This window comes from Schistocerca serialis, chromosome 6, assembly GCF_023864345.2.
Source record: "Schistocerca serialis cubense isolate TAMUIC-IGC-003099 chromosome 6, iqSchSeri2.2, whole genome shotgun sequence".
Lineage (NCBI taxonomy): Eukaryota > Metazoa > Arthropoda > Insecta > Orthoptera > Acrididae > Schistocerca > Schistocerca serialis.
Window position 1 is genome coordinate 438,036,294 of NC_064643.1, and position 12,589 is coordinate 438,048,882.

Genomic DNA, 12,589 nt, shown 5'->3' on the forward strand with positions numbered 1-12,589 from the left:
GCCATCTGAACAGCCTTTTCCAGACTTCAACACCTGATTGCCATCTTTTTTTTACTTACGTAAAGCATACGACACGACTTGGCGACATCACATCCTTGCCACATTGTATGAGTGGGGTCTCCGGGGACCACTCCTGATTTTTTTATCTAAAACTTCCTGTCACTCCGTACTTCCCGTGTCTAAGTTGGTGACACCCATATCCAGGAGAATGGAATGGAGTCCCGCAGGGCTCTGTATTGAGTGTGTCTATTTTTAGTGGCCATTAACGGTCTAGTAGCAGCTGTCGGGCCCTCCGTCTCACCTTATCTGTATGCAGGCGACTTCTGCATTTCGTACTGCTGCTCCAATACTGTTGTTGCTATGCAGTGCCTCCAGGGAGCCATCCACATGGCGCAGTCATGGGCTCTAGCCCACAGCTTCCAGTTTTCAGCTGCAAAGTCGTGTGTTATGCAATGCACTTCTGTCGGCATCGTGTCGTTCATCTGGAACCTGTACTTTACCTTAATGACAATCCACTCAGTGTAGTGGAGACTATCAATTCCTAGGAATGGTTTTCAACACTCGATTGACTTGGCTCCCTCATCTTCGTCAGCTTAAGCAGAAGTGCTGGCAGCACATCAATGCACTCTGTTGCCTGGGCAACACCAATTGGGGTGCAGATCGCTCTACGGTGCAGCAGCTCTACAGAGACCTTGTCTAATCCCGAATTGACTAAGGGAGTGTGGTTTATGGTTCGGCAGTGCCTTTAGCTTTGCATTTACTTGACCATGTGCACCACTGTGGGGTTCGATTAGCGACAGGAGATTTTAGGATAAGTCCGGTGACCAGCGTACTGGTGGAGGCTGGTGTCCCAGCAATGGAGATCAGACGTGCGCAACTGCTCGCCAGTTATGCAGCACACATTCATAGTTCCCCTGAGCATCCGAATTACTGTCTCCTTTTTCCGCCCGTGGCAGTCCATCTCCCGCACCGGCGGCCCAGATCGGGGCTAACGATTGCAGTTCTCATGTGGTCCCTTCTCTCCAAACTGCAGTTTTCCCCTTTACCACCACTACTTGCGGTCTGTTCACGAACACCTCCGTAGTGTACGCCTCGGCCACAGCTTCATGTGGACCTTTTGCATGGCCCTAAGGACTCCGTTAACCCTGCCGCTCTCCGCTGTCACTTCCTCTAGATTCTTGACATGTTCCGGGGCTCTGAAGTAGTTTACACCGACGGCTAAATGGCTGATGGTCACATAGGCTTCGCATATGTTCATGGAGGACATATTCAGCAGCATTCATTGCCGGTTGGCTGCAGTGTTTTCACTGGAAAGCTGGCGGCCATATCTTGTGCTCTTGAGTACATCTGCTCATGCCCTGGCGAGTCATTTCTCCTGTGTACTGACTCATTGAGCAACCTACAAGCTATGAACCAGTACTACCCAAGCCACACTCTGGTAGCGTCCACTCAATAGTCCATCTATGCCCTGGAACAGTCCTGCCGTTCCGTGGTGTTTGTGTGGACCCCAGGACACGTCAGAATCCCCGGTAACAGTCTTGCCGACAGGCTGGCCAAACAGGCAACACGATAGGCATCTCCAAAGCTGACCTGCTTTTTGTCTTACACCACAGGGTTTTCTGGCTTTTGGAGACGGAATGGCATAAGTGCATGCACAACAAACTGTGTGTAATTAAGGAGGCTATGAATGTGTGGAAGTCTTCCATGCAAGCCTCTCGCAGAGAATCAGTTGTCCTCTGCCAGCTCCACATTGACCATACGTGGCTAACGCATGGTTACTTACTCTGTCCCGAGGACCCACCTCAGTATCGCTGTGGCTCCCAAATGACAGTTGTTCAACTCTTGCTGGACTACCCACTTTTAGCTGCTCTGCGGCAGACTTTTAACTTTCCCAGCACCCTGCCTTCGGTGTTAGGCAACAGTGCCTCCACAGCAGCTTTAGTTTCACATTTTATCCGTGAGAGTGGGTTTTATACTTCTATGTAGATTCTAGCGCATGTCCTTTGTCCCTCTGTGTCCTCCACCCTAGTGATTTTAGGGTGGAGGTTTTAATGTGTTGCAGAGTGGCTAGCTTTCCTTTTTTATTCTTGTGGTTGGCCAGCCACTGTAATCTGCTTTCATGTTTTACTCTCTTCTGTTTCTAGTGTCTCTGTTGTTTTCTTGTCCTCTTTTGTTCCTTTTAGTGTTTGTTGCCTTCCCTTTGTTCCTGTGGCTTTTTCCTTTCTTTCCGTTTTGTGTTATATGTTTCGTCCATTTTATTCTCACACTTGTGGCATTGTTTTATTAGGAACAAGGGACCGATGACCTCGTAGTTTGGTCCTTTCTCCTGCCTTTAAACCAACCAGATGGGAAGACACCTGCCCTGTTGATGGTTGGAGGCACTTCCCTCCCTGTTGTTCCCGCACCACCTACCTCAGGAGCACTGCCCCCCCCCCCCCCCCAACCATCGCGGACACCAGTCCCCACTTCTTAGGTGGAGAAGCATAAGTTTTTTTTCTACTCATCTCACTCGGAAGAGGTCCCTTGAGCTCGCTTCCCAGGTTTCTGCTAGTGGGAAAGATGACAATCATCAGTGGCGGAAGTTGAAGTGCCCAAAAGCAGCTGGTTGTAGGGCTTCATGATCATCCTCAGTCCCTGAGACTGAAACAGTGAAGCCCTCCCAGCCAGAGAAACCCAAGGAGCAGCAAGAGAAACCCAAAAACAAGACCCCCCAAGACCAAGCGAATTGCAGTGGCACCCACACCACTTCTACCTACAAGCTCTGATTCTGAGGATGGGGTGGAGATTCTGGCATCTGCTGAGGACCTAGATCTCACTGGACCCTCAGATACAATGGATATAGGCTGCTCAGGAAATAAGTTGGTGGTGGCAGGTGACCTTGAGGCGTAAACTTCCTCATTGAATGCTTGATGCCTTCCCAGCCTCACGATTACATTATCCTCCAGTGGAATTGAGGCGGTTTTTTCCACCACCTGGCTGAGCTACGGCACTTGTTACACTTTACTCATGCTTTCTGCGTTGACCTCCAGGAAACCTGGTTCATGGCAATGCAGACCCCTGCCCTTCGCAGCTCCAGCGGGTATTAAAAGAACTGTAGTGAATATAATAGTGTGTCAGGTGGAGTTGTCTATGACCTGAACTTAGTATGTAGTGAGCCTGTGCCCTCTCACACCCCTCTTGAAGCTATGGCTGTCAGGACATGGATGACGCAGGAAACAAATCTCTGCAACGTATCTCTTCCTCCAGATGGTGCAGTACCCCTGAACGCATTGGCTGATTCCTCAACTCCCTAAACCTTTATTACTTTTGGGAGGTTTTAACACTCGTAACCCCTTGTGAGGTTGCACCATGCTTACTGCCCGAGGCAGAGATGTCGAAATGTTACTGTCTCGGTTCGATCTCTGCGTCTTAAATACCTGGGCTGCCACATATTTCAGCGTGGCTCTTGGTAGTTACTAGGCCATTGATTTATCACTTTGCAGCCCAGGACTTCTCCAATCTATCCACTGAAGAGCACATGATGACCTGTGTGGTAGTGACCACTTCCCCATCTTCTTGTCACTCCCCTGGCATCATGCCCATGGTCACCTATTCAGATGGACATTGAACAAAGCGGACTGGGTAGCCTCCACCTCTTCTGTCACCGTTGAAACTCTCCCACATCGTGCCATCGATGTCGTGGTTGAACAGGTATGGTACCATCGATGTTGTGGTTCAACAGGTAACTACAACGATCGGAAAATGTAAACCCTCATTCTTTGGAGTTCCCCCTGGAGAAAGTCGGTACCTTGGTTGTCGCCAGAAGTTGCTGAGGCAATTAAAGAACATTAGCGAGCTGTACATGACATTAGCGGCACCCTTCCCTAGAGCATCCAATAGTGTTTAAATGGCTCCCTGCCCGCGTTCGCCAGCTTAACAAAAGGCGGAAACAGGAATGTTTGGAGAGGTATGTCTCAACCATTGGGTGCCATACCTTACCTTCCCAAGTCTGGATGAAGATCAGATGTGTTTTTGGGTACCAGACCCCAACAGCTGTCCCTGGCGTTAGCATCAATGGCATGTTACCTACCAATGCAAGCTCTTTGCTGAGCACTTTGCTCGGGCCTCTGCATCAGAGAATTACCCCCCAGCCTTTTGCATTCTCAAACGGCAGATGGAAGGGAAAGTCCTCTCGTGCACATTGCCTCAACACAGCTCCTGGGCCAGATCGGATCCACAGTCAGATGCTTAAACATCTCTCGTCTGACTACAAGTGACATCTCCTCATCATCTTCAACTGGATCTGATGCGATGGCATCTTTCCATCACAATGGCGGGAGAGCACCATCATACCATTGCTCAAGCCTGGCAAAAACCCGCTTGGTGTAGATAGCTATCTGCCCATCAGCATCACCAACGTTCTTTGTAAGCTGCTAGAATGTATGGTGTGTCAGTGGTTAGGTTGGATCCTGGAGTCATGTGGCCTACTGGCTTCAAGTTACAGCAGTTTCCACCAAGGTCGCTCTACCACTGATAATCTCGTGTCCCTCGAGTCTGCCATCCGAACAGCCTTTTCCAGACACCAACACCTTGTTTCTGTCTTTTTTGATTTGCGGAAAGTGTATGACACCACCTGGCGACATCATATCCTAGCCACATTGTACAACTGGGGTCTCTGAGGCCCACTCCCTTTTTGTACCCAAAATTTCCTGTTGCTTCGTACTTTCGGTGCCCAAGTTGGTGCGTCCCATAGTTCCCCTATATCCAGGAAATAGGGTCCTGCGGGGCTCTGCATAGAATCTCTCTCTATTGTTAGTGGCCATTAACGGTCTAGCAGCAGCTGTCGGGCCCTCCATCTCACCTTCTCTGTATGCAGAGGACTTCAGCATTTCATACTGCTGCTCCAGTACTGGTGTTGCTGAGCGTTGCCTACAGGGAGCCATCCACAAGGCGCAGTCGTGGGCTCTAGCCCACAGTTTTCAGTTTTCGGCTGCAAAGTTGTGCGTTATGCACTTCTGTCAGCATCGTACCGCTCACCCAGAACAAGAGCTTTACCTTAATGATGATCCACTCACTATAGTGGAGATGTATTGATTCTTGGGACTGGTTTTCGATACCCGATTGACTTGGTTTCCTCACCTTCGTCAGCTTAAGTGGAAGTGCACATCAATGCCCTCTGCTGCCTGAGCAACACCAACTGGGATGCAGATCACTCTATGCTGCTGCAGCTCTACAGAGCCCTTGTTCAATCCCGCCTTGACTATGGGAATGTGGTTTATGGTTCAGTAGCACCCTCAGCATTGCGTTTACTCAATCCAGCACACCACTGTGGTGTTCCAATTAGCGACGGGAGCTTTTAGGATGAGTCCAGTGACCAGTCTCCTGGTGGAGGCTGGGGCCCCTCCATTGGAGGTTAGGTCTGCACATCTGCTCGCCAGTTACATTGCACATGTTCGTAGTTCTCCAGTGCATCCGAATGACCGTCTCCTTTTCCCATCCACGGCAGTTCATCTCCTGCATCAGTATCACAGGTAGGGGCTTACAATTGCAGTTCATGTCCAATCCCTAGAATCTGAACTGGAGTCCTTGCCTTTACTACCTATACTTTAGGTCAATTTGCATAGACCTCCATGGTGTACGCTTAGGTCGCGGATTCGCCTGGACACTTATGGCCCTAAGGACTCAGTTAACCCCGTGGCTCTCCGCTGCCACTTCCTGTCGATTCTTGACATGTACCGAGGCCATGAAGTGGTTTACATCGACAGCTCAATGGCTGATGCTCAGGTCGGCTTCTCATATGTCCATGGAGGACGTATTGAACAGCACTCCTTGCCCGATGGCTGCAGTGTTTTCACTGCAGAGGTGGTGGCGATATCTCGTGCTCTTGAGCACATCCATTCATACCCTGGGGAGCCGTTTCTTCTGTGTGCTGTCTCCTTGAGTAGCCTACAGGCTATCGACAAGTGGTACCCTTGTCATCCTTTGGTACCAACCATCCAGGAGTCCAGCTATGCCCAGGTGTGGTCCAGTTGTTCAGTGGTGTTTGTCTGGACCCCAGATCACGTCGGAATCCCAGGCAACGAACTTGCCGACAGGCTGGCCAAACAGGCTACACGGAAACAGCTTATGGAGATCTGCTTCTCTGAACGTGACGTGTGTTCTGTGTTATGCCACAGGGCTTTTCAGCTTTGGGAGACCGACTGGCATATCAATGTGAACAAGAAACTTCATGTCAGTAAGGAGACTACGAATGTGTGGAAGTCTTCTGTGCGGACCTCTTGCAGGGAATCACTTCTCCTTTGCTGGCTTCGCATTGGCCATACATGGGTAACGCATGGTCACCTCCTTTGTTGCAAGGACCCACCTCAGTGTCGCTTTGGCTTACAAATGACGGTTGTCCATCTCTTGCTGGACTGCCTACTTTTAGCTGCTCTGCGGCGAACTTTTAACTTTCCCAGCACCCTACCTTCGGCAGCTTTAGTTTTACATTTTATTCATGTAGCTAGGTTTTATCGTTTGATCTAAGTTTTCGTGCATGTCCTTTATCCCTCTGTTTTAGTGCTTTTAGGGTGGAGCTTTTAATGTGTTGCAGAGTGGCTGGTTTCTCCTTTTTACTCCCATGGTCAGCCAGCCACTGTAATCTGCTTTCTTGTCTTACTCTCTTCTAACTGTTTCTAGTGTGTCTCTGTTGCTTTCTTGTCCTCTTTTGTTCCTTTCAGTGTTCATTACCTTTCCTTCATTCTTGTGGTTTTTTCTTTCTTTCTGTTTTGTGTTGTACGTCTTGTTTGCTTTATTCTTACCCTTGTGGCATTATTTTATTTGCAACAAGGTACCAATGACCAAGCAGTTTGGTCCCTCCCCCTCTCTTTTAAACCAACCAACCAACCAACCAGACATTTCCCTTCCCTCTCTATACGTGTGTTTCATCATAATATGACCATCTACTCTAATTTTCTTTCCAGATAGGGTCCCTTTCATCCTGGTTTCTGAGTGACCTGCCCTTCTCTTTTAACCTTCCCCAACCAATTCACCTCTTCTCCTCAAGGGAAGAACTACTATTTCTGAAAACAAGAAAGTGTAGTAACTTTTACTTTTGTATGTCTTATGTCAGTACTATACATGTCACATCCTGGAGGTAAGTAATGGCCAGAATCCTGTCTTATAATGCTAATTTGTAGTTACGTTGTCAGATGTTTATTTTTGCCTTGTATTCTTTTTGCATACATTTCCGCATCTTGAGTGACTCTGACACCACCTGTACAACACACATTCAACTTGAGGATATCTGTTGCTTTTATTGGCACTGAGTTTATAATCTAACAATTTTCTCTCTTTGCTATTTTCCTTTACATTCATTTTTGTCAGTTAGACAGTGCAGTGTTCTACTGCATTTTTTGACAGAATTATGAAAATGATAATTACTACTCGCCATATGGTGAAGATTTTGAGTCGTAGACAGGTAAAACAAAAAGACACTTTTTGTTGTGCCTGTCTGTGACTCAACATCTCCACTATATGATGAGTAGCAATCTATCCTTTCCATAATTTTGCTATTCCATTGTTTTAATTTTATATGTAAGTCATATTTAACAAACCAACTGGTAATCTACGTATGTTTCATTAATTTAGGCACTTCCTAAACCACAGAGGCTGTCACTGTGTGTATTACGCATGCTACATTAGTCCTTAGTGTAAGCGCCTTTTTACCTTCATGGCCATATCTTTTATCTATTACAATAAAAATTTCCTTATTACCATAACATGTTTTGTATTTCTCATATAGATATAAAATATGTATATAAAAGTTGCCAAGACCTTAGTTTTAATCACAAAATGGGCACAATTTTCTACAGGTTCTGGAAGTGTGCTTTACTTGTGAACAAATTCAGAGAGTAAAGACACAATCAGATGTTGTTATTGCTGTGAGGTCTGTGCAGCAATCGGCAATGGTGTGTGCCCGATTGAGTCGTGGCACTGTTGCAGGCCATGGTGAAGTATCTTTAGATTTGCATCGACCTAATGAAGATACACCACGTTATACTGTTTATGTACTGGATCAGCCATACTCGAGAGAGACCAGTCGTCGCTTCGCAGCTTTCATTGTACCACAAGGAAGGTAAGTGAATATTAAGGCCTCTGCAATGCATTAAAGTATTGTTTACACACTACTGAGACATGCCTCCATCCCATGTATGTGTCTGCCTTCAAAGCTAGCGGAAAGAAAGGTTACTGTCAATTTAGAGTACTCACAATTGTGCGTGCATGAACTGTGTGTGTACACTTAAGTCTGCCACTTTACAACATTCTCAGTGGGTGTTAGGCTGCACGCACAATAAAATTGTAGAGTTGGTGTGTGTGTGTGTGTGTGTGTGTGTGTGTGTGTGTGTGTGTGTGTGTGTGTGTGTGTGTGTGTGTGTGCGTGCGTGCATACCATTTATTTGAATTGTGTCTGCACTTTGGGTAGGTTAAGAGCACTTAAAACAGCCCTCTCTGGAATTCCTCTGTCTTTGCAGCTCTTCATTTTTGAAATTTGTGACAAATGTCTCACTGAACACTTTCTGCAAGTTCAACTCCTCTTATTTGTTCTTAAAACCAAAAATATCTTGCTACAGTGTGAAAGACATTGCTCCCCAGTCACCCTATGTGGAATGTTCTTATTTTTAACTTTTCATTCATGTTTTGTTTTTGTACGGTTTTCCCCTTCTGGTGCTTGATATTTTATTTCATAATTTATCGTAATCTTAGATAAATGTAGCGGCTTTTTCCATGTGGTTGACTGAGTCACCATTCCGTTTTTCTCATTTAGTTCATGTTAAGAATCTTCGGAAAAAAAACCGTTTTCTATTCTGGATTTGCAGATTTTCTTTTTCATGTTGCTAGGGACCTGAAAAATTTGCATTTGTGATAAATACAGATAAAGATGCAAATTCTGTCTCATAATGCAAATTCATGATTAAATGCTATTTCATAGAGGATTGTGTCCAGATGAGCTATTTTATCTGAGATAAATCTGCATGTACTGGGAAATATTGAAAAAGTAACATATTTTTGGTTACTGGTATTTCACATATGCCGAAGCCCAATTTGGAGTGTGTGTGTGTGTGTGTGTGTGTGTGTGTGTGTGTGTGTGTGTGTGTGTGTAAGAATGCCTTTGGAAAATAGAATGCATAAATGCAACTAATCAGTGCACTTGTAAGTTACACTCTGGTCCCGTATCAACTGTAGGAGGTTGAATGGTCACTGTAAGGTACATGCTGCATATAGCCACATAGGTTTCACCCCATAGGAGGTCACTGTAAGGTACATGCTGCATATAGCCACATAGGTTTCACCCCGTAGGACCTAGCATTTTAGAACAAAGCAACGCATTTTTATGGGGTATTTTGAACCACAGTTTCGTAAGATTCTAGTAGAGTTTGGGCCTAAACCACCTCATTAGTGATGTTGCCAACCTTGACAAGGAATAGTGCTGTAGCTGTTACTGAATGCTTTGTACTGTGTATGAATCATTGTTTTCATTTCATATTTTAATGTGAGTGAAGACTCTAACACTCACAACACCAGAAAGGATTGGTGATTCTTGTGACCATGTGTCAGTTCTGCTATCACAGAAACACACATGACCGTCCTGCAAGAATGAGGCGCGGCTTCTACACCTGCACCGTTTCTTTCCCCTCAGGTGATCAGTGTTTTCATTTGTTAACATTTGTGGGAGACTGCCACCTTTGTATTATCTGCACTATAGCAATTGGAAAAAAAACTAGGTCAATGTATTTTGCCTGCATGGAAAGTGTTCCTGTAAAGCTAGCTAAGACTTCGTTGGTTCTATGTGTAGCATTTTCAAGTACAGGCCACACAGCTGTGAATGCCCACAAAATGTTTCTGAAATACGCTAATCAGCTCTTATGCTATAGATACGAAATTGATGTTGTGCAGGTATTGAAGTTATCAAACTGGGTGGGAATAGAAAAATAATGCCAAGGAACTCCTTAAAACACACAAAAAATAGAAGATATAGTTTTACCACAAATAGTTGCCAATTTCTAAAAAAATTCATGTGAAGCTTATTCCATTCTATGATGGGCTGAAGTACAGCAACAGACCTCCACAATTGTATGAAAAGAGACAGTCTCAGTTGCAGAGCTTATTTTATTGCAAATAATGCATTTCGCCTGGTTAAGCTTCTTCCGATTTTCTAAATGAAAAGGAAAAAGCAAAAGTGTAACTGTACAAAATTACCCCAGGGGGGAAGGGGGGTGGGGGCGGAGCATGGTTTTGAGCTGCACAAAACCTTTTTAAAAATTACTTTTAAAAATTTAAAAAAACAATGTAACACTAATGAAAGGCTATCAAAACAACACATATAACTAGCTGATGGGGCATAATAGTAATAAACCATCTAAAGGAAGAACTGTCGAACAAGATACACTGAAACAAAACCAAGTTTGTACACTTAAAAATATGAAAACCAAGCATAAGTCTCTTGGTAGCCTTTATTGTTTTAATGGCAACATTTATTTTATTATATTTCTTAACCTTAGTTTATTTTTTAATTTTTTATCCTATGTGCTCTCACGCATTTTAGTTAAGATGCTGTGTTTTGCCTGTAGCCACTTATTCTTATAGTCTTATGCCTGGATTTGTTTAATTTTTACTGACACTAGTGTCTTCTGTTGTTTTGTCCTACTAATATGAGCAACGTGGTTTTCCTGTGCACTCTGTTTTCAATGTAGCCATCTATTAGACTGTTTAGTCACCTGATATCCAGGACATTCAATGTGTATTTGGCTCTAAATTGCATTTCACCTGGTGGCTCTGACTGTTTTAAGACATTTTCTGTTACATTATTTGTCTGTGCCCCTTCTCCCATTTATGCACCAAGTGAGGTGGCGCAGTGGTTAGAACACTGGACTCGAATTCGGGAGGACGACAGTTCGAACCAGTGTCTGGCCATCCTGATTTAGGTTTTCTGTGTTTTCCTAAATCGCTTCAGGCAAATGCCGGGATGGTTCCTTCAAAAAGGCACTGCTGATTTCCTTCCCTAATCCGAGCTTGTGCTCTCTCTCTAATGACCTCATTGTTGACAGGACTTTAAACACTAATCTCATCCCCTTTATGTTTGCCCTCATACATTCATCCGTTGTTTTCGTCCTCTTAAATTTATACACTGGGTTTTGTCCCAGTGTATCTTGTTCAACAGTTATTCCTTTGGATGCTTGTGCCATTGTTCTAACGGCACTACCAGCTAGTGATATGTGATGCTATGATAGCCTTTTGTAACTGTTAATTTGCTTTATTTAAATATTTTTAAATAATGTGCAAAAGTTTAGTGCAGCTTAGAACCATGCCCCTAATTTTATATAAATACATCTTTACTTGCCGTTCTCTTTTAGAAAATCTGAAGAATCCTTAACTGGGAAAAATGCATTATTTTAATAAAAATAACTTCTCAACCGAGAGAGACCGTCTCTGTTCATATAAAAATACATAGTAATTTCTCGAAAGTACATGGTAATTTCGCAAAGGATGCTAACTTTGCCAAAGTACATTCTGATTTTCAGGTCCCTACAAGTTGCTGTAGGCCATATTAAGTTGAAAAATTGGTAATTTTGTGATGCTTTAAATAGAGTTCCTCTGTTTCTGATATACTCTAGATCAGCATGAAGTATTCCTATGTGAAATGCATTACTAATAGAGGTAGTCAGCACATGCATCAAACTCACTCATTACTCATGGTCTAGCAGGTGCTTGAGAGTGGGGTAGCAAGTAGTTCATGACTCAAGTGCAAGCGCTCATACCAAAGTGACTAGGCGTGCTCAAATCCAAAGGAAAATAAAAAAATGTGATAACGAATTATGTTACCGTGAAAACTACACGCATGAGACTAACACTTTCAGTGAATACACTATTGCATCAACATAAATATTTTGGTCTTAGTGTTTTCTTGCTCTTGTGTTTACAAACATCGTAGTGTCTTAAAATGGCCACACTATTCATCCATTGACCATGTCCCTAAAAGAACAATTTGTGTCTGCTATAATCATTTCTGTAGGGTCATTTCATGACTGTTCTTTGCAAGAAATAAAATTCTTTATGATATTCAAATGAAAAGTAAAATAAAAAATAAAGATAGTTGAATCGCCTCAAGCTGTTGAGTATCTCCATAAGATAATTAACTTGTCTCCCGTTTTGTTAATTCGTAACATAAAGTCAAAATTTCGATCGACACAGTAGTGCCTCTATGATACAACTAAACCTGCCCTGCGAAAATCTGTTTCACTTGCAGCACGAGTGGTGGGATTTCTTTTGGAACTTTAGATTGTTTGAGGAAGGCACAGGCATTAGCCTTCTGCCAAGATGTGTTCTTGAAGTCATCACCTGGCTCATCCATGTTTAATTGTCTGTAGTTTGTCTTTACGTTTAGAAGTTGATGAATACCAGCTCTGGCAGTTCTTTAGGGGAGAGGGGATGGGAGTCTTCTTTTTCTTCATCCACAACTATGCTATCTAATTTCTGTCACTCTTTTCCACAGAGTACCTTACTTCACTACAGGCAAAGTAAGTTAATGCTCTAACGCTTTGGACAACTTAAAGTGGTGAGCGCTTTGGAC

The 12,589-nt window shown here is 44.0% G+C and overlaps 1 protein-coding gene across 1 annotated transcript in view; it reads left to right on the forward strand.

The window, feature by feature from the left end:
* Positions 1 to 12,589, forward strand: part of LOC126483958 (eEF1A lysine and N-terminal methyltransferase homolog) — an 82,763-nt gene that overhangs the window by 18,476 nt on the left and 51,698 nt on the right. Inside the window, exon 5 of the mRNA XM_050107253.1 lies at positions 7,833 to 8,095. Within this exon, the coding sequence (XP_049963210.1) occupies positions 7,833 to 8,095 (263 nt within the window). The remainder of the gene's footprint in view (positions 1 to 7,832; positions 8,096 to 12,589) is intronic.